This window comes from Dendrobates tinctorius, unplaced genomic scaffold (assembly GCF_039654945.1).
Source record: "Dendrobates tinctorius isolate UK_male_01 unplaced genomic scaffold, ASM3965494v1 ptg000254l, whole genome shotgun sequence".
NCBI classification, from domain to species: Eukaryota; Metazoa; Chordata; class Amphibia; order Anura; family Dendrobatidae; genus Dendrobates; species Dendrobates tinctorius.
The window spans coordinates 11,215,757-11,238,210 of record NW_027361921.1 but is presented as its reverse complement, the minus strand read 5'-3'; the positions used below and the strand labels follow the sequence as shown (position 1 = coordinate 11,238,210).

At 43.5% G+C, this 22,454-nt stretch overlaps 1 protein-coding gene across 3 annotated transcripts in view; it reads right to left on the bottom strand.

Annotated features, from left to right (window-relative positions):
- SF3B1 (splicing factor 3b subunit 1) overlaps positions 1-22,454 on the bottom strand; it is a 255,916-nt gene that overhangs the window by 23,864 nt on the left and 209,598 nt on the right. For all 3 annotated transcript variants that reach the window (XM_073558156.1, XM_073558157.1, XM_073558158.1), the window contains 3 exons: positions 18,177-18,297; positions 5,214-5,345; positions 3,618-3,890 (listed from right to left, as the gene is read on the bottom strand). In XM_073558156.1, the coding sequence (XP_073414257.1) occupies positions 3,618-3,890; positions 5,214-5,345; positions 18,177-18,297 (526 nt within the window). The remainder of the gene's footprint in view (positions 1-3,617; positions 3,891-5,213; positions 5,346-18,176; positions 18,298-22,454) is intronic.

Below are 22,454 nucleotides of genomic sequence, written 5' to 3'. Positions count from 1 at the left end.
GGAGCAGTTGAATAAGCCCCGCCCAGCGGACCGGACTGTGGCAGTTTACATACATCTGAACCGATATAAAAAAGGTATTTATGCATGAAAGGTGCGGGGTCAGGGGGAAGCAAAAGTACTAAGAGAATCCTTATGTGACAATTGAATGATATAATATGATATCTAAAAAAAGGGGTGACAGATTCCCTTTAAGGGCCTTTCTATTGGGAGCGCCTGGCCGCTGCCTCTATGGTACGTTCCCTCCTTCAGGGGTCGCATTTCGAAATGTTTAAATCAAAGCCGACCACAGTATACAATCCTAGACCGCAGCAATGGAGTGGGTTTTCCCATGCCCACATCCACCTGTATTCTATAAGCAGCAAGTCAGATAAAAGGTATCACAGGGTCAATCGGCAGCATCATGTTAGTGCGCTGTCCGTTATACAGAAAGTCAGATGCACCATCACATAATCCATGGTCATTTGCAGAAGTGGTCCAAGGTTCCTGTCCACCATCCAGCGAGTCAGAAGCACCATCTACCAATACCGTATTGTCAATTGCAGCAGCTGTCCAAGGTCCATAGTCCAGTAAATCAGAAGCACCATCTATCAGGTACCAACAGGTAGAAGCGGTCCAGGTTTCTTGTCCACTATTCAGTGAGTCAGAGGCACCATCTACCAGGTACCTCATGGTTGACTGTAACAGCGACGCAAGGATTCTTTTCGCTACCCATTGAGGCAGACGCATCATCCACCTACCACAATCCTCATGACCGCTCGCTCCGTGATGTACGTGCTCTGTTCACTATTCAGTGAATCAGAACTGCCATCTGCTGAGAACCACAAGTCTGATCACGACGATGGTCAAAGGGCGCTGTGTCCACTATCTAATAAGTCAGTGCGTCATCAATAGGTACCGTGGCTATTGTCTTTTTGGTATACCATTGACCAATTCACTAAGTCATCTACCATTAACCGCATGAACATCTGCATTGCAGTCCAAGTGCCATACCATCTCTATGACCCACATGGCTGATAGCAGGGTTTCTAGTGCTCTGTCCACTATCCAGGTAGTCAGATTCTTTATTTACCATGATCCCCATGGGGCTGATCGCAGCAAGGTCGAGGAAGCCTGGAGTGACCACATTACCTCAGCCTCTTGTCTGGCATTTATCTTTTTTTCTTACAGAAATTGTAACTTGCGAAGCACAAGATGTTATCTAAAGTATGAGAGCCTCTTAAACGCTGGCCCTGATGACTGAACATCACGGAAGAGAGTCCCCCTCTTTTTCCATATTTAAAGTCATAATTCTGTTCTTTCCCTCCCGGTGTTTAGCTCATCACTCTTAGGATCAGCGCTATAACACTCGAATAGCCCATACCAGCTCACAGAATCCCTGGCCAAGTCTGACCTTGTGGTTCACAGAGTCAGTACTTTTTCCTAGCGGCTGTCTACACCCGGTTACCTGTACCAGGCACCCTTCCGGGATTCCTTCTTGGAATGTTTGGACTTCATCGAGTAGATTGCCTATTGATTGTTTTCTATGACCACTGCCAACAGTTTTCGACCCTCATCAGGATTATCGGTCACGTGGTTGCTCACATCAAGGAAAGTGATTTCGCATGTGATGATTCTTATTCTCTTCCCATGACTTCCATCTCTCTGGTCTGCGCGAGTCAAGAGCTACCCTAGAAGCCTTTGGTTTCTCAGTACGCTTTCCATAAGCGGGACCATTTTTTCCAGGATGGCTCCTGGCTTCATACTGTGGTTTCTCAACACTTGGCTTCTACTACGCTTACGCCTGCTTCTCCATTCTTTCCAAGTTGAAACCCGATTCCACCACTCTCGACAGAGCCATCTGGTCTGGACTTACCAAGGCCTGCCTATGTCTTAAGAGGTTCAGAGTAAGCAACGTACCACCACTTCACAACTTGCGAAAGACCTTCGGGACGGGTTGTCTCGTCTGACAGTCCTTGTCCATATTCATTTATAGTGGAACATACTCATCATTGCCATCATTCATCCGCTGACACAAGGTTTCTTCAATCTACTTCCAGGTTCTGCGATTCAGCAGTTTTCACTTTGTGGTGTTCTGGGCTTCCCATCCTTCTCCAGTTAGTACTACTCGTAGAAGTGGTCTACCTTCTTATAGACTCCTCCATATATTTCCCAGTTGCAACCTTTTTTCAGTTACATGGCTCGACTTGTTTACCTCTTCTCCGTACTCTGCTAGTCATTTTTCCTTTTTTTCCTCATAAGTTCCTTTTGGCAACAATCACTTTCGTGGGCGAGTCTGAAATGTAACAGTACTATCTTGTCTCTCTTCTCTTCCTAAGTTTCTTGGCCATAGTGGTTCCATTTTTATTTTCCCCACTTCTCCGGGAAAATGGCCTTCTCTCGCTGTTCTTCTTGTGCTCCAGATTGATATCTATTATATGCTGTAATTGGTTGAAGTGCGTCTCATCTTCCCTGTAGAACATATTCCTCAGACGTTCAAATTAGTCACCACAATGGTCTCCCAAACTGGATTCGTTCTGCCATTGTAAATGCACATTGGCAATGGACAAAACACCATCACTTTTTCCCTGCTTTCTTCATCTGGGTCTGTGGCCTACTAGTCGATTTGTTGTCACGTCTCTACGACAGCTCTCTAGGCTGTGTCTTAATTATCTATTCTTAGCTTTTTCAGGTTCTACAGAGTTCGTACTTTCTTCCTTGGCGGTTTCGAACCTGGGCAGGAATATTTTGTACATTTCCTTTTGAGTACTTACAGTAAAATCTTTCTTGGCGCCTTCAATGGGGGACACAACACCTGTCCTTTTTAAATGCCTCTCTTGGGCTAGGCTGTAGTTGATTTTAGGTTGCTTCTCCTAATGCTTTAACACTAACTGACCAGCTTAGCTCCGGTCCGTGAGTGTATACTATTGAGGAGTTAACTTTTTATTACCTAGTGTTAGCAACATACATACATCCATGGTTTTTCTGTGTCCCCCAAGGAAGGCTCCTAGAAAGATTTTACACTAAGTGCCTAAAATCTTCATATTGCAGTGACAAGATCCTACTGAACATATGCTGAAATTGCCAACAACAAATGCTCAGTAGGGCAGGGCCTAGGATAGCTCCAGAAATGAACGTCACTGATGGTGCTTCATTTCAGGGAAGGGCAAAGGCTGTGGCAGTGACTGCAGCCTATGGCCTCTGATGACATCTCGTTTGAGTATCCTAGCTTGCACTGGGGGTTCTCAAGCAATGCGTCAAACAGCAAATAGGTAAAAAAAAAAAAAATTAAAAAAAGCAGTTAGATCACGCAGTGAGATAGGGATTTTTTTCATTAAAATATATTAAATCATTAAATAGATATTTAAGATGAAAATAAATGTTTTTTACAGACCACCCCTTTAACGTGTTGTTACAGGAACAAGCAAAACTCACCAGTAGGACAAAGAAAATGAAACAGAACCATCACTCGATGATGAGTTCCTGCCATTACAGCACCAAGTAAGTGAAGAGATTGGAAAGCTGTGTTGCTAAACACATACATTGAGAATAACCCTTGGTCATACATAAATAGGATGCCATTTCTTTACATTTGCATTTTTTAATTGAAAATATAACTCTTAGCAGGAAATCTACTTTACCTGTCCATTAAGGCATCTTCAAGCAGTGGTGTTACGGCATAGATATAATCTTTTCCCATTTCTCCAATGTATTCAAAGAGGAAGGACAGAGATTTTAACACACCGTTTTGGACATTCAATTCTGGCACTCTATATTCATTCATCAGCGCAGGGAGAACAGTAAAAGGTGAACATGTTTCAGCCACAATGGCAATAGCTACAGTAGTACATACTCTGTTTTGTCTTTCTTGTACTTTCAAGTTATTTAGAAGTGTTGCAAGAACATCATGTGGCCTATGCAGAGAGAAAAAGCAAACAAAGCATTAACAGGTTTTGTTAAAGACACTTTATAATATGCAGCCACCTCAATGCAATTTTGCAAAGTCATTTTTTTTCATAGGAAAGAGCATAAAAATTGACATTATGCTACATCGCACTTTTAGCCAATCAGATATACCTCACTTCCATAGAAAAAAATTTAGATGCTCAGGGTCTGTGCATATTACTCAAGGCCAAGTCTGCAATTTATCTAAATCTTATGCAAAAGTTTTAGACAGGTGAGAAAAAAATGCTAAAAAAAGTGTTAATACTTAAGGGTATGTGCACACGCTGTGGATTTTGCTGCGGATTTGGCCGCTGCGGATTTGGCCTCTGCGGATCCGCAGCAGTTCTGCAGACAGTGTACAGTACCATGCAAGTCTATGGGATTTACAATCCGCTGTGCGCATGCTGCGGTTTTTTCACTGCGGAAAAGCTGCGGTTTTGAATTCGCAGAAAGAATTGACATGTCAATTCTTTCTGCGGATTCCGCTGCGGTTTGCCACCTATTCCATTGTCCAGGTGTCAAACCGCAGGTCATTTTACCTGGGGATCCGCACAGAAAAATCTGCTGGTGAATCCGCAGCTTGTGCACATAGCCGTATGCTACCCCATTTGTGAGGAACATGATTGTACAGTGACCTGGATTCCAGCGATTTATCACTTTCTAGGCTGCTTGCTGCAGTTCTGATAACAGCAGGAACACGTGCTCGCCCGGTGGCTGTGTGCCCGCTATTAAAAATAATATTCACTGCTCCAAGCTCCCATAGTCCCTCACACCTCTTGGTGCTGGCTTCAGTGCTTAGAGGTAGGCGGGACTATGGGCGTGGAGAGCAGTGAATATTAATTTTCTTTTAACAGTGGACACATTGTTAGCCGTAGCAGCCGGCTACTGCCTTTGGTGACCAGCTCCTCCACCACAGTCGCTCCCATCCCCATCCTTAGGGGACATTTCTATAAGATACATCGGGACCATAAGATGCTCCACCCATTTGTGGAGGAAAACTGCTTCTTATAGTTTGAAAAATATAGTATTTTGTTTCTCCTACTGAGAGCAATCTTTTTTTCAACTGGCTTACACAGTAACAAAACCTTTTTATTACAGAGGAAGCGGGGGTTTAGTGATTGAGAAGGTGTTTGAGTAGCGGACAACCTCTTTAATGACTGCTGTGAAAAAAAATATCAGCTGTCATTAAGGGGTAAACAATGGATATTTTATATTTGTATGTATAACATCATATATTCAGCAGCATTAAAGTTAAAGATAGTCAAAACCAGAATCAAGAAAAAAAAATTTACCCGATAGCTTTAGCAATGTAGCCGAAGGTGTTTACAGTGGCTCTTCTGATTGCCTTCTTATGAGCCTTTAGCAATTCCAATAGTTCAAAACAAATCCTCATCCATTCTCTAGCAGATACATATTCTGCTCCCCTAAAAATACAAAAGAATACATTTAAATTACGAATATAGAAATTAAAAATACATTTTGTAATGCAAACATACAGATATGCATCTATTTATATAACTGCCTTGTAATGTTTTCATTTCCTGTTCTGTCCAGATGTCACCGTATCCCAGAATTCCAAGCAGAGGAAGTTCACCGACCGCCATATTGGGACACCCAAGTGATGGGTGTCTCAATATAGAAACTGCTAATGGTACCAACCTATTGCACGGTACCACCAGCGGAACACGGTCAGACCACACACACTCTATACGCACCTCACACTCACCCTCTTGAGCGGTACCACCAGCGGAATTCCGCACAGGAGCAGTAAATCATTCGGCTGATACCGGTGGCAGATCCGCGACGGGCAGAGTAAGCCGGTCACATTAAAGGGATTTTCCCACGAACGAAAGTTCATTTTAAAAATTGTCTGTGTCTGACCGTGTGTGGAGCATACCACATCTCCTGGGCAGGGGAGGAAGCAAAAGACCATACTGACATTACAGCAGGGGATCACAGAGGATTCATTTTGTGACGTAAAATATTTCACTGACTGTTTTTAAACAATATTTTACCACTCAAAATGTATCCTCTGCGATCTCCTGCTGTAGTGTCAGTATTGTCTTTTGCTTCCTCCCCTGCCCAGGAGCTGTGGTATGTTCTGTACACGGTCAGACACAGGGGTGAGAGAGACAGAGCACAGGGGGGAGACAGCTCAAACGGGACAGCACATGAGGGGATAACAGCTCAGGAAGGAGAGAGACAACAACAGACAAGGGGGATAGCACATGGGGTAGACAGGTCAAAGAGGAGAGCATAGACGAGAGAAGTCAGCACATGGGGAAAGAGAGTGGACAGGTGGGTGAGCACATATGGGGGGGAGGGAAAGATTTTCAACGCTGCATAGCCTGCCCCCATTGTGACATTACCGCCTTGAAAAGGAAAAGGGCAACAAGCAGGCATCATCCCTGAATGAGGAGAGCAGGTTTCCCTGAAATACACAGTATCATTTGTGGACTTCTCTTCACCAAGTAGAGTATTGAGACATCACATACTACAAACTTATAACTGTAGTATGGAGAGTTGGACAAGATTGTGGAAGAGATGCTACAGGCTAGAGTGCTCGCCATGTCTAAGTGTAGAACTTCCAGACAAAGAAAGCACACTGGATCTATTCAGAGCTACATAACAGCTGACATTTGAAGCCATGGCCACTGACTTGCTTGCCCAAAGTAGGAAAAAAATCACTACCAAGTTCAGTTGGCTTTTAGGAGAATATTTATTATATACCATCTGCTATACTTATCAATAAGACATTGCTAGTGGGTATTCATGATCCATGCACACCTAGTGAAGGGATGATGCATTTTGCGAAACTGAAACAAATGGATGTGCTATCTGAATTATTTTGCAAATTTAACCATACAGAAAGAAAACCATTACTTATCTGGTAAGTCCTCCACTGCTCAGGTGCTTGCCTCCGGTCTCTTATTTCCCTGCCATGTTACAGCTGTAGCCAACCACTAGCTTTAACAGTGGACACAATGTCACTGCTGAAGTCCCTGATAAGCAGCAGTAGTCACACAGGTACACTGCATATAGGGGGATAATAGATGGAGATCGGAGTACTGGCTATAAAACATATTGCTAAAACAAACAGGACACCACAGCTGTAGTCTCTATAGCACTATAGTGATCTCCCCTCTCACCCACTTTAAAATATAGATCAATTATGGTTTATCAGGTCTTTGGGGAAGCAGAGTACAATTTCCCTATCCAGACAAAGGCCTACCACACCTGTTCTCAAATCAAGAAATCATCACGTTGCGATCCAAAGAAATCTAGGAACAAATGAGAAACAAAGTAATTGAGATTGCTCAGTCTGGAAGAGGTTATAAAGCCATTTCTAAAGCTTTAGGACTCCGGCGAACCACAGCGAGTCATCATCAACTAATAGCGAAAACATGGAACAGTGGTGAACCTTCCCAGGGATTACCTCAACAGCACAGAGACAACTCATCCAAGAGGTCACAAAAGACCCCACAACAACATCCAAAAAACTGCAGGCCTCACTTGCCTCAGTTAAGGTCAGTGTTCATTACTCTATTATACTGTAAGAAAGACTGGGCAAAAATGGCCTGCTTGGCAGAGTTCCAAGATGAAAATCACTGCTGAGCAAAAAGAACATAAAAGTCGCCTCGGTTTTGCTAGAAAACACCTTGATGATCGCCAAAAATTTTGGGACAATACTTAGTGGACTGATGAGACAAAAGTTGAACTTTTTGGAAGGTGTACACTAGGGTGACCGCAAAAAATCGATGTCGGAATTTTGTCCGTCTGGACCCCACAAAACGATTCCCCTTTCCAGATATTGAGAGAGCCAAAATTTGAGCTCGATCAAACGACGTTAACCCGTGCCGCTCGTCGCTCAAAGTTTGAAAAAATCCAAATTGAGGTATTTTAAGATTTAGGTATTTTGCATAGTCTGTTAGACTATAAAGAATGTGACAACAACATTGCAGAAATAGCCCTGACCAAATTTTCGAACCATTTGTGGTATTTGAATGCAGAGTTGGTGGGATTATCGTTTTTTGATCCCACCATTACAGACAATGAAAAGATGTTAATGGCTAATAAATTGCTCAGTAGCACAGATGAACCATCAGAGCACGCTAGGGTTGTAAATCCAAAAGTTAGGAAAGAAAAATTAAAATAGGTAGGAAGTAACCGACTTTAACGACCTTCTGACAAAAGATGAAGAACAAAAGCAATATGTCCTGCAAGTTGTAAGCAAATGCCGAGCATTATATTCTGACGTTTCAAAAACTACTTTAACAAAAGCTCTAGAATAGATTAGATAACTATGTAAAATTATCAACTCATGTAGGTTAGCGTGCTCTGATGGTTCTTCTGTGCTACTGAGCAATTTATTAGCCATTAACAACTTTTCATTGTCTGTAATGGTGGGATCAAAAAACGATAATCCCACCAACTCTGCATTCAAATACCACAAATGGTTCGAAAATTTGGTCAGGGCTATTTCTGCAATGTTGTTGTCACATTCTTTATAGTCTAACAGACTATGCAAAATACCTAAATCTTAAAATACCTCAATTTGGATTTTTTCAAACTTTGAGCGACGAGCGGCACGGGTTAACGTCGTTTGATCGAGCTCAAATTTTGGCTCTCTCAATATCTGGAAAGGGGAATCGTTTTGTGGGGTCCAGACGAACAAGATTCTGACATTTTTTCCCCCCATATGAGATCCGGTCACCCTAGTGTACACTACTGTTCAAAAGTTTGGGGTCACCCAGACAATTGTGTTTTCCGTGAAAACTCACTTTTATTAATCAAATGAGTTGCCAAATGAATTTAAAATCTAGTCCAGACATTGATAAGGTTCGAAAAAAAGATTTTTATTTGAAATAATTTTCTCCTTCAAACTTTGCTTTCGTCAAAGAATGCACCCTTAGCAGCAATTACAGCATTGCAGACCTTTGGCATTCTAGCAGTTAATTTGCTGAGGTAATCTGGAAAAATTTCACCCCATGCTTCTAGAAGCCCCTCTCACATGTTAGTTTGGCTTGATGTGCACTTGTTGCGTACGATACGGTCAAGCTGCTCCCACAACAGCTCAATGGGGTTGAGATCTGGTGACTGTGCTGGCCACTCCATTACAGATAGAATACCAGCTGCCTGCTTCTTCCCTAAATAGTTCTTGCATAATTTGGAAGTGTGCTTTGGGTCATTGTCCTGTTGTAGTATGAAACTGGCTCCAATCAAGCGCTGTCCACAGAGTATGGCATGGCGTTGCAAAATGGAGTGAGCCTTCCTTATTCAAAATACCTTTTACCTTGTAGAAATCTCTCACTTTACCAGCACCAAAGCAACCCCAGACCTTCACATTACCACCACCATGCTTGACAGATGGCGTCAAGCACTCTTCCAGCATCTTTCCAGTTCTTCATCTCACAAATGTTCTTCTGTGTGATCCAAACACCTCAAACGTGGATTCATCTGTCCATAATACTTTTTTCCAATCTTCCTCTGTCCAATGTCTGTGTTCTTTTGCCCATATTAATCTTTTCCTTTTATTAGACAGTCTCATATGGCTTTTTCTTTGCCACTCTGACCTGAAGGCCAGCATCCCGAAGTCGCCTCTTCACTGTAGACGTTGACACTGGCGTTTTGCACGTACTATTTAATGAAGCTGCCAGTTGAGGACCTGTGAGGCGTAGATTTCTCAAACTACAGACTCTAATGTACTTGTCTTGTTGCTCAGTTGTGCAGCGGGGCCTCCCACTTCTCTTTCTACTCTGGTTAGAGCCTGTTTGTGCTCTCCTCTGAAGGGAGTAGTACACACCGTTGTAGGAAATTTTCAGTTTCTTGGCAATTTCTCGCATGGAATAGCCTTCATTTCTACGAACAAGAATAGACTGTCGAGTTTCACATGAAAGTACTTTTTTTCTGGCCATTTTGAGAGATTAATGGAACCAACAAATGTAATGCTCTCAAGTAGCTCAACAGGAAGGTCAGGTTTATAGCTTCTCTAATCAGCCAAGCTGTTTTCAGCTGTGCTAACAAATGCCGCCCAAGGATTTTCAAGGGTATTCTAACCATCCATTAGCCTTCTTAAACAGTTAGCAAACACATAGTACCATAAGAACACTGGAGTGATGGTTGTTGGAAATGGGCCTCTATACACCTATGAAGATATTGCATTACAAACCAGACGTTTGCAGCTAGAATAGTCATACCACATTAACAATGTAGAGAGTGTATTTCAGAATTAGGTAATGTTAGCTGCATTGGAAAAAAATGTGCTTTTCTTTGAAAAATAAGGAAATTTCTAAGTGACCCTAAACTTTTGAACGGTAGTGTATGTCCTATTACATTTGGCATAGAAGTAACAGCATTTCAGAAAAGGAACATCATACCAACTGTGAAATATGGTGGTGGTAGTGTGATGGTCTGAGGCAGTTTTGCCACTTCGGGACGAGAAGACTTGATGTAGTAAATGGAACCATGAATTCTGCGGTCTGACCATATGTTCGTGTATACTATTCTTTCCTGTATAATGACTTTTATATATGCAAAAAAGGAGATTTTTGTGTACTCACCGTAAAATCTCTCTTAGCCCTCTAATTAGGGGACACAGAACCATGGGTGTTATGCTGCTGTCCACTAGGAGGCGACACTATGCATAATCTGAAAAGATTAACTTTTGCTCCTCCTCTGCAGTAAACACCCCTGGACGGCGTCAGCCTTCTTCAGTTTTGTGTAAAAGCATTAGGAGGAACGTAATAGAAATAACATAACCATGCCTGTAAGAAGGCTACTATGTACGAGCTCAAAGAACAATATGAGAACTCAACCGTAAACAACGGCCCGTAAGGGCAACAGGGTGGGAGCGGAGTCCCCCAATTAGAGCTGTACCCCCCGGAGACTGCCGACGTTACTGTGGGCGTCCTGTCAGAGATGGCTTGCGGCAAAGATGGCCACCGGGATGCTGAGAAGAAGGGGGCGGAGAGCTGAAAAGGGCGCACAGGGCTATGTAAAAACGCGCCCTTTCTGCCTCGATCCGCCCCTTCTATGACACTATAGAGTGTCAAAATCGTCATCCGGGGGGGCGGGCCGGGGAGAAGGCGTCGGCTTCAGCTAGGCCGAAGCCGCGGTCTAAATTAGAAGCCTGATGCCCAGGAGGGCTCAAGGGCGGCGCGGATGTCCGGGAGGGGGTCGGATCTGAACCAGACCCCCCCAGATTGAGAGAGAGTAGCGGTGGGGCCAGCAGCGATAGCGGTGTCCGTATGGGGGTCCCCCTGAGGCGCTATGGAGCCGGTGCTGCCGCAGAGACAGGGGCGCAGGGAGCCTTGTCTCTGTATGTGCCATGTCTGTCTGCACTCTTCCCCGGCTCCAACAGGAGCCCGCATCGAGGCTGGGGTCCCCGGCTGTTTAAGCTGCAGAATGCTGCCTTACATAGACCGTACCTGTGGTGTCTCAACTTAATGCCCCCAGAGGGGGATTAAGGAGGGTGCGTCTGTCACCATCAGGGGTCTTCATCCTCGCCTCGACCTCAACCCAGACCCCAAAGAGGTTGGGGAAGGAGGGAGATCTCGACTTCGAACCAGTACCCGAGGGACTGGGGAAGGAGCGACATGGAGAATAGCCACCTCAACCGGGCACCCTATAATAGGGGCCGAGGAAGGAGCCATGCCGGGGGTCTCGCAGGAGACCCACTTTTCTTCATCTGTAATCCGTCAGGAAACAAACGGAAAAAAATAAAAAAGGGAAAAAAATCTTTAGGTGTGCCTCCTATGTGACACTAAGCAAAAACTGGAGAAGGCTGACGCCGTCCAGGGGTGTATACTGCAGAGGAGGAGCCAAAGTTAATCTTTTCAGATTATGCATAGTGTCGCCTCCTAGTGGACAGCAGCATAACACCCATGGTTCTGTGTCCCCCAATGAGGCGCCAGAGTAATATAAAAATGATTTAAAAAAAATAATTTTACGTAAACCCAAATTGAAATTTTTAGGAAACACTGGAAATTTTATGAAGGAAGAACTGCCAAGCATTTGATGGGAAAGGGACTCTGATACACCCATTAGTCGAGTGTGGGTGTTCAAATTGTCATGTAGTGATATCTCATTCAAATATTGTAAGCAAAGTATAGTTGTGGTACTTCTACACTCAAAGGCTGTGTGAAGTGTACATCAATGAAAAATGATGAGGGTAATACAGTCATCCATAGACCGTTGAAGGCAACAGATTGAGGGCCTCAAAATATTTTGGATGTGTAATTGATGTACTCCTACACTCAAAGGCTTTGTGCATGGTGCAAAGCCAGTAAAAAATAAGTAGGGTCACCCAGTCATCCACTGATCCTTGAAGGCAACAAATGGCAGGTCTCATTCAAATATTGAAGATTAAAAACACTTTATGCTCTGCTGTATTCTGGTGGTGTGGAAAAGTTGAGGCTAATCCAAGCGTTGTTTATTTTTATCAGAGTGAGCCTGTCAGTACTTTCTGCTGACAGGTGAAAGTCCCTGTCTGTTTTGCCTCCCCGGAATCACTAAAAACCTGCTCAGACAAGTCGCTAACGGCAGGGAAACACAACACCTCCAAGGCATAGAGGGACTGACAGCTCATGCCAGGTGTTCAGCTTAGAGACCCAATAGCTGAAGGTCCCAGAGGAATTAGGTAGTATGCTGGTTTTAATAGGCTGGTTATTGCTTGACCAGGTTAAAAAAAAAACAACTTTTCACTCCTTGTCAAAAATACCAAGTCATCAGGGCCTGGACACAAAGTGTAATGAAATTTCCCAAAACCTTTGACATTGCTCCCTTGACTTTGCTGTACCTGGCGTGTCTCCCTCGTCTCTCCTCCTAGGTTGGGCAAGGAAACTTGCCTCTTGCCACTAGCATTGTCTGATAGAACATTTTTTTCAATATATTTTCCACAATGGCCTTGGCTATAGCACCATTATAGTAGACCTGTCCACCTCAGGAAGGAGAGATGCAAGGTTCTCCTTGCAGCATGGGTCTAGCAGGTAAACCACCAGTTCCCTTTTTTGCCAAGATAAATGTAACGCCATGGTCACAGAAAATATAAAACTAGGAAACAAAAGAGCGCAATAGGGTCTTATCTGGTGATAAATGAAATAGATGTGAAAAAAGTCTACTCACCCTTTCCAGGAGAGGTATAAGCATATAAACTCGCCGTCAGCTTGCTGCACGCCCGAAGGTCCACTTCGTGACCTCCAATGCAAATCCTTAAGGATAAAGTTATTCTCGGGCTTACTGTGCGCTGCTTGACCGGAATAAAATCACCACAATATGAACAATTTGTCCATTTATTTCCCTACGCGTTTCAAAGTGTGAACCACTTCTTCTTCAGAATTAATTATGTCAACCCCTGAAGAAGTGGTTCACACTTTGAAACGCGTAGGGAAATAAATGGACAAATTGTTCATATTGTGGTGATTTTATTCCGGTCAAGCAGCGCACAGTAAGCCCGAGAATAACTTTATCCTTAAGGATTTGCATTGATGGTCACAGAAAAGGCAGTGGTACATAAAGTCTGACATATATGCCAAGGTCCTTACAGCCAAAGCTTCCCTGTCTCCACCATAATGACTACTCTCCACATCCTCCTCCTCATTCCCCCTACTCGCTTCAACCGATCTCTCCTACGTGGATGTGCCTTGTGTGGGTACTAGCCTCTGTTGCGCTATACGCCAGCTCCTGTTCTTCCTCCTCCTTTTCAGCTTCCACATCCTCATTGTTATCCAATCCACACTGAGCAGATGAGAGGAGGCTGGGTAGTATCCCCCTGTCTCATGTCTTCCTCTATCTCCACCTGGTCCGCATGCAATGCTTCATGTTTAATTGTCAGCAGCTAATGTTTAAGTAGGCATAGAAGTGGGATTGTTGTGCTGATGATGACGTCATCAAAGTCTTTCAGAACTGCACAAGTGTCAGACATCCATGCCACTCTTCAGTTATGTGCGGAGGCTCACCAGAATACCAACAGGTGTATTGGAGATGGCATTCCACAACTGGCCTCATGCCTGGAGAAATAGTGGCGGCTGGGGACACAGTACCAAGGGACCAAATTTGCACCCCTGTAGCAGGCAAATTGGGGTTTTTATTTCAAACCAACGAAAATTAAAACAAAGCAGGTTCTAAAGTATATAGGACAGTTCAATTTCTGTTACAAAAATATTTTGCCAACTGTACCAGGCCAAACAGTTTTTTAAAATTTTACCCCACTGTAATATTACACAATTAACATATTACTCTATGGATGACAAGTTGAATCCAGAAAAAAAAAATATCAATGCTTTCTATTTGAGTATTACATACCACCATAACAATAACTGTGTGTTAAACTGTATGGATGACTAATTGAATCCAGAAAAACTTTCTCAACATAAATAATTTTAAAGTGTAGTTCATATACTTCTACACTCCAAGGCTTTTTAGAGAATGCAAAGCCAGAAAAAAATTATAAAGATAGTCATCCATAGAAAGACAACAGCTGGCAGGCCTCATTTAAATATTTTTAAAGTGTAGTTGCTATATTCCTACACATAAAATTTTACAAAAAAAAAGTGCAAGGCCAGGAAAAAAATTATAAGGAGGGTAATACAGTAATCTTCTTCAGACATTTGCTTCTCCTTCCTTGGGAGGATGGGGGGGTGGGAAAACTGCCTCCACCTGCTTCCTGGAACCAGATTTCCAGGTACCTGGGCTGTAAGTGATATGGCTTCAACTAGTGCTGGAGCCCCCCCGACATATAGAAATAGGGGATAGCCCCCTGAGTCACTTACATCATAACCTGCTTGCCACATAGGAGGTGGGGAGCTCCAAAGACAGTCCGATCTTTCGGTGGTGGAAGCTCCTTCCGGAACTGCCTCAAGGAGCCTCTCCCAGGCCCGTTTATTTCTCAAGAAGGGTTCATCCTGCTCGGATCACACCCACCGCACACCAGCAATGTTGTTCTTCCATTTTGAGGAATGTGACCCTGGTTCCAACAGTCAGCTCTTGCAGCCTTTGAAGCAAATGTTCCGTCTCTACTGCCAGCTGGTTGAACGAGATATGATGACAGGTCCCAAACCCTTCGATGGACCCTCATCTCCACTGCCGGACAAACGCAATGACCGACCCCTAGGATTCCAACTGTCGGTACTTTGTGCCTAGCTCCCCTGCTAGCATTTTTCCAGCCCTTGTCCTGGCTTACCCTTCTTGTCTCTAACAACCAGTCTAGGCCTCAGTCCTCTCACCAGTACCTGGATCTTGGCTTTCCTTTCTGCAAGAACTACAGCGGTGAATGTTGAGGCCTGGTGGTTCCGGACCGCAGGCTCCTACCACCTCAGATGTCATGCCAGCTTAGTCTGGCTCAGATATTCCTCCTGTCACTACCTAGGGAGTCTTAAGTTATTCTGCCATTTAATTGAGAAAAAATTAACGCTTTTTTGGAAAACACAAAATGTACCACAAAGCAGACAATAGTCAATTTTTTTCGCAAAAAAAAAAAAAAAGAATGCGGTCCTCTGCCACAGCTATATACATTGGGTTCGGAAAGTATTCAGACCCCTTTAAATTTTTCACTCTTCGTTTCACTGCAGCTATCTGGTAAAAAGTTCATTTTTTTCTCATTAAAGGGAATCTGTCACCTCATTTTTGGCCTATGAGATGCGGCCACCGCCATTCAGGGGTTTATCTACAGCATTCTGTAATGCAGTAGAGAAGCCCCCGATGTAACCTGAAAGATAAGAAAAATGAGTTAGATTATACTCACCTGGGGGGTCCAGTGCCTCCCATCTTCTAGCAATGATGTCCTTCTTACTTCTGCCGTGGCTCCTGCGCAGGCGTACTTTATCTGCCCTGTTGAGGGCAGAGTAAAGTACTGCAGTGCACAGGCGCCGGACCTCTCTGAACTTTGCCCGCACTGCAGTACGCTGCTCTGCCTTCAACAGGGCAGAAATAGTACGCATGTGCAGGAGCCACGGCAGAAGTAAGAAGGAGGACGTCATCGCTAGAAGTTGGGAAGCGCCGGACCGGATCGCGACTCCCATCGGACCGGACCAGACCCCTGGGCGAGTATAATCTAACTCGTTCTTCTTATCTTTCAGGTTATATCAGAGGCTTATCTACAGCATTACAGAATGCTGTAGATAAGCCCCTGATGGCAGTGGCCGCATCTCATAGGTCAAAAATGAGGTGACAGATTCCCTTTAATGTACACTCTGCACCCCATCTTGACTAAAATGACAAATTTTAAAAGTTCTGCAAATGTATTAAAAAAAGAAAAACTGAAATATCACGTGGTCATAAGTATTCAGACCCTTTGCTCAATCGTTTTAAGTCACATGCTGTCCATTTCCTTGTGTTCTACTCCTTCATTGGCGTCCAGCTGTGTTTAATTTATCTGATAGAACTTGATTTGAAAAGGCACACACCTGTCTATACAACACTTCACAGTGCATGTCAGACCAAATGAGAATCATGAGGTCAAAAGAACTGCAAAGGAGCTCAGAGACAGAATTGTGGCAAGGCACAGATCTGACCAAGGTTACAAAAGAATTTCTACAGTACTCAAGGTTCCTAAGAGCACAGAGGCTTCCATAATCCTTTAAATGAAAGAATTTTGGGACCACCAGAAGTCTTCCTAGACCTGGCTGTCCAGCCAAACTGAGCAATTGTGGGAAAAGAGCCTTCGTGAGAGAGGTAAAGAAGAACCCCAAGATCACTGTGGTTGAGCTGCAGAGATGCATTAGGGAGTTGGGAGAAAGTTTCATAAAGTTAACCATAACTGCAGCGCTCCACCAGTCAGGCCTTTATGGCAGTGGCCCGACGGAAGCCTCTCCTCAGTGCAAGATACATGAAAGCCCGCATAGAGTTTGCTAAAAAACACATAAAGGACTCCCAGACTATGAGAAATAAGATTCTCTAGTCTGATGAGACAAAGATAGACCTTTTTGGTGATAATTCTAAGCAGTATGTGTGGAGAAAACCAAGCACTGCTTATCACCTGCCCAATACAAAACCAAGAGTGAAAAATGGTGGAGGCAGCATCATGATATGGGGGTGTTTTTCAGCTGTAGGTACAGGACTGGTTGCCATTGAAGGAAACATGAATGTGGACAAGAACAGATAAAAACCTCTTCCAGAGTGCTCTGGACCTCAGACTTGGCCGAAGGTTCACCTTCCAACAAGACAATGACCCTAAGCACAAAGCTAAAATAATAAAGGAGTGGCTTCAGAACAACTCTGTGACCATTCTTGACTGGCCCAGCAAGAGCCATGACCTAAACCCAATTGAGCATCTTTGGAAAGACCTGAAAATGGCTCTCCCCCAAAGTTCACCATCCAACCTGACAGCACTGGAGAGGATCTCCAAAGAATAGCAGAGGATCCACAAATACAGGTGTGAAAGACTTGTTGCATCATTCCCAAGACGACTCATGGCTGTACTAGCTCAAAAGGGTGCTTTTTCTCAATACTGAGCATAGGGTCTGAATACTTATGACCATGTGATACTTCAGTTTTTCTGTTTTAATAAATTTGAAAAACTTTCAACATTTGGGTTTTTTTTTCAGTCAAGATAGGGTACATTGAGAAAAGAATTAACTTTTTTGAATTTACCAAATGACTGCAATGAAACAAGAGTGAAAAACTTAAAGGGGTCTGAATACTTTCCGTACCCACTGTATGTAGGAATGGACTGCAAAGCCCTAACCCTACCTAGAGACTGTATTCAGCCTCTCTCATTGCTCCTGCCTGCAACGGTCCCTACCTTGGCTATATGCAGAATGTATCAGATACAAACAGTAAAGCAGTGGATTAGCCCTTAGAAGGGCTTGTTAAGTGTGATAGTTCAGCATCAACACAAGAGGGCTCTGGTTTATTAAGCTGTGGACACACAGACCTGGAGAAGCACTCTCTCCCTCCAATTAGAACTGTCCCTGAGCTGTACAGTGGTGTCAGTGTGCAGCGCATGGAGGTGCCTGTTCTTTTAGAAACCCTGATGATGTCATACGGTGAGGCAATCACAGGAATTTCACTACCAAGAGCTACTGCATTACAGTGACTAGCAGCCAATCCCCACATGCTTATTGGCTGTGTAACATACACTAAACATGCAAAGCGGAGATTCGAGTTTCAAATTCTACCACCGGCTAATGCTCGCTGAGTGCCGAGCACATCCAAGCACCCAGCTACTCAAGTGATATCAGATTATCACCAAGCACATTCACTCATCCCTAATTCACACGCTGTGCAATGAAATTGGAAAGTAAGAAATAAAAGCATACCTGTCAGCAATGCGACCAACCAAATCAATGCAGTTCTCCTGTACTTTTTCATGCCTGTTTTTCAAAATGGGTGTAAGTCTTGGCAGTAAATCTTTTATTGGTGGAGTCATTTTGTGCATACCTATTAGAAACATAACTATTAGCTAAGCAGGTAACTAATAAAACCATATGCTGTATACATTATACATACACACATATGAACACATATACCGTATCTTTCGGACTATAAAACGCACCGGACCATAAGACACACCTAGGTTTTAGAGAAGGAAATTAGGAAAAAAAATTGAAGCAAAAAATATGGTCAATTCTGTACTTAATATCCCATATACTGGTATATATAGCCCCCTTAAAGGGAATCTGTCACCCCTTTTTTCGAATATGAGCTGCAGGCACCGACATCGGGGGCTTATCTACAGCATTATGTAATGCTGTAGATAAGCCCCCGATGTAACCTGAAAGATAAGAAAAAAAGATTATACTCACCGGTCCGGTCTGATGGATGTCGCGGTCCGGTTCGGCGCCTCCCATCTTCATACGATGCCATCCACTTCTTTCCCTCCTGTCATGGCTCCTGTGCAGGCGCACTGCTCTGCCCTGTTGATTACTGCAGTACGCAGGCACTGGACCTCTTCCGGCACCTGCGCACTGCAGGACTCTACTCTGCCCTAAACAGGGCAGAGCAGTGCGCCTGCGCAGAAACCACGACAGGAAGGAAAGAAGAGGACGGCATCGTATGAAGATGGGAGGCGCCGGACCGTGCACCCATTGGACCGGACTGCCCATCGGGGGCTTATCTACAGCATTACCTTTTCTAATTCAAAGGGTGATAAAAATTACAAAATCGTACATCACAACATGTAACACGGAGGCGGTGGTTTACCAAGCCAGCTGTCCCTGCGGCTTAATATATGTGGGTATAACTATGAGACCTTTCAAAGTCTGAGTGCAAGAGCACATCAGGGATATTAAAAATGCAGTAGATTGTCCGGACCCACAATCTTTAAAGACCATCCCTAAGCATTTTTTTTTTTTGGTACACAACTGTAACCCCATGGGTCTTACCGTCCGGTGTATTGACCATGTTTACATGGGCTTACGCGGCGGTAATATCAAACAAAAGCTCCTGAAAAAAGAAACATGATGGATGGTTACACTAGATACCCTACTCCTTAATGGCCTGAATGAGGCCATCAGTTTCAAGTCCTTTTTATAATTTATGTACTGTATTAGGGCATGCTTTTTCGTTTGTTCCTCTTTGTATATATTTATTTTATTATAGGTTTTGCTATATCTTTGTGCTTGTTCTTTCTGGATCCATCGTCTGTGACCTCCACGAAGAATCTTATCTATACCTATGGGAAGATCCATGGATTTATATTTTTTTTCTTCGTGTCTGTTGATCTGTGACGGACTTTATATAACGCATGAACTTATTGTGACTTGTCAATTTGTCTTCTATATGCAGTGGGGGTCTGTGTAATTACTGTGCTATACTGCTATATTGAAATATTAGATCTGTGCACTTTTTCATTTATTAGGTTTTAGAAGTGATTATTGTTGTTATAACATTTAGGCATGCACTGTATTATACTTATATATTTATTAGCGTATGACAACAATATATATAAAAGAATATATATCTTATAGTAGAATTACTACCTTGCATAATTAATCTATGATATATGCCAATAGATTATTATACTAACCAATTAATGTCTTTTAAAAAGCTAAAAAATGTTAATATTGTATTAGGTTGGTGGTAGTACAAATTATCATTATCTATTAATTATATTACACAAGTTCCCTTTATAGACTTATATCTCAGTGCAGCTGATTAGTTTAATTATTTATGATCTTATATGGTGGCAATGGAGGTATTTGTTCTATTCAGTATTAAGACCAACTCTATTTGATACTCCGTATTCTACCAGGCAGACACATCCTGTACGTGCGCTGTGTCGGATCCATGGCGCTGTGAGCATGGATGCGTTGCCATGGTGATGCTGGGTGATGACGTATGCCCTCTCTCCCACCAACAACTTTGACACTTTGTCACGCAGACGCGCCCTGCATGTGCGCTGTGCCAGGTCCATGGCGCTGCGAGCGTGGACGCGTCGCCATGGTGATGCTGGGTGAGGACGCATGTCCTCCCTCCCATCAAGCATGGTGCACGCCTGCTTGCTCTGTCATGGGGCGGGACATCACGTCAGGAAGCGCGCCAATTCGTTGATGGATCCACACTCCTTCATTTAAACCCATGCCCTGTACATTTTAACCACACCTCCTGAAGAAAGCGAGGACGGTGAAACGCTCGTCGGAGCTTCAGCGTCTTACGGGCGCCTCTGCACACATCCAGGACCATGTCACAAGGTATTGATTCATATATTTATATATTTATCTCTAAACCACATGTTTTGCTTTAGGGTCCCGTCACACTAAACGACGCACCAGCAATCCCGACAACAATACGACCTGGTCAGGACCGCTGGTGTGTCGCTACACGATCACTGGTGATCTGTCAAACAAGCAGATCTCACCAGCGATCAGGACCAGCGAGGACGCTGGTACCCAAGGTAAATATCGTGTAACTAAGAGCGCTTCGCTTAGTTACCAGATGTGTACCTTGGATACCAGCGTGCTCCGGCTGGGAGCTGGTATCCAATGTAAATATCGGGTAACTAAGCGCGCGCGTCGCTTAGTTACCCGCTGTGTTCCTTGGATATCAGCTCCCAGCGTAAGCACGCTGGTATCCAAGGTACACAGCGGTAACTAAGCAACACGCTCGCTTAGTTACCCGATATTTACCTTGGATACCAGCTCCCAGCGTCTGCTTACAGCGCTGGGAGCTCTCTGATCGTTGGTCTCCTGCTGCCACACGCAGCGATGCGTGCTGGCCAGCGGGAGACCAACTATCAAAAAACCACCTGAGGAAGACAGATTCATCTGTTGAAACGCATTGTGGATAAAAATAAAAAAGACGACCTCTAATTACTGCTTCCATTCTTCGCGCTCCTTTCTGACCGGGTTTGAACCCTGAACTGCCAATTTCTTCTCTAGAGGTTCCCGGCTGGAGCTGCATTCCTGTAACCACGCACGGCTGGCGCTCCATTGTTTGACCGTCCCTGCACTATCAAAAAATGGCCCAAGACATTCTTGCACGATCAGCTATACTCGGCGGGGGGGCCTGGTTGCTGATGTGTGCCACACACCGCGAGATCGCTGTTGCGTCACAGAATCGGTGACTCATCAGCGATCTCGCTAGAGACCTCACTATGTGTGACAGGGTCTTTAGGGCTTTACTAAAACACTATCAGGATAGTTTTTCAGATTATCCACTGGGATTAGTCAATACTCGTTTACCTTTTGCCCCAGCATTACTGATTTCTTTATTTGGTAGCTAGTCCATTTCATTACTAGGCTCATGGCCTTTATTACTATTCCCCTGGCTCTGTGCAGACTTTAGCCTTGAGACACCTTTTCTGTCTGGCACTATACTATATATACACTATACTATACTATCTACTATACCATCTTTTCATTTTGCCAAAATCTTTTAGCTGCTATGTTCTATCTGCCTCATTGTGATACCTGTGTATCTTGTCTAAATTTATATGTGCAATAAAATTTGGTATTGTCCATAATCCTCTCTTGATTGTGGTACATCTCTATTTCATATATATCGTATTTAACATAGAATTGACTGTTGACTTATTCAATACTATTAACAGCTATATGTATCTGAGATCTAGTTTTCGGTTTTAGTTGTGCTCAAAAGTTTACATACCTCAGCATAGTTTTTGCTTTCTTGGCTTTTTTCAGAGAACATGAATAACACCAAAACTTTTTCTCCACTAATGGTTAGTGGTTAAGTGAAGCCATTTATTGTCAAACTACTGTGTTTTCTCTTTTTAAATCATGACGACAACCCAAAACATCCAAATGACCCTGATCAAAAGTTCACATACCCTGGTGATGATTTTGGCCTGATAACATGCCCAGAAGTTGACACAAATGGGTTTGAATGGCTACTAAACTTCTAAAAGTAACATCCTCACCTGTGACATGTTTTCTTGTAATCAGTGTGTGTGCATAAAAGCGGAGTAAGTTTCTGGGATCCAGACAGACTCTTGCATCTTTCATCCAGACAATGATATTTCTGGATTTCGAGTCATGCGGAAAGCAAAAGAATTGTCAACGGATCAACGAGAAAAGGTAGTTGAACTTAACAAAACAGGAAAACGATACAAAGAGATATCCAAGGAATTGATGATGTCA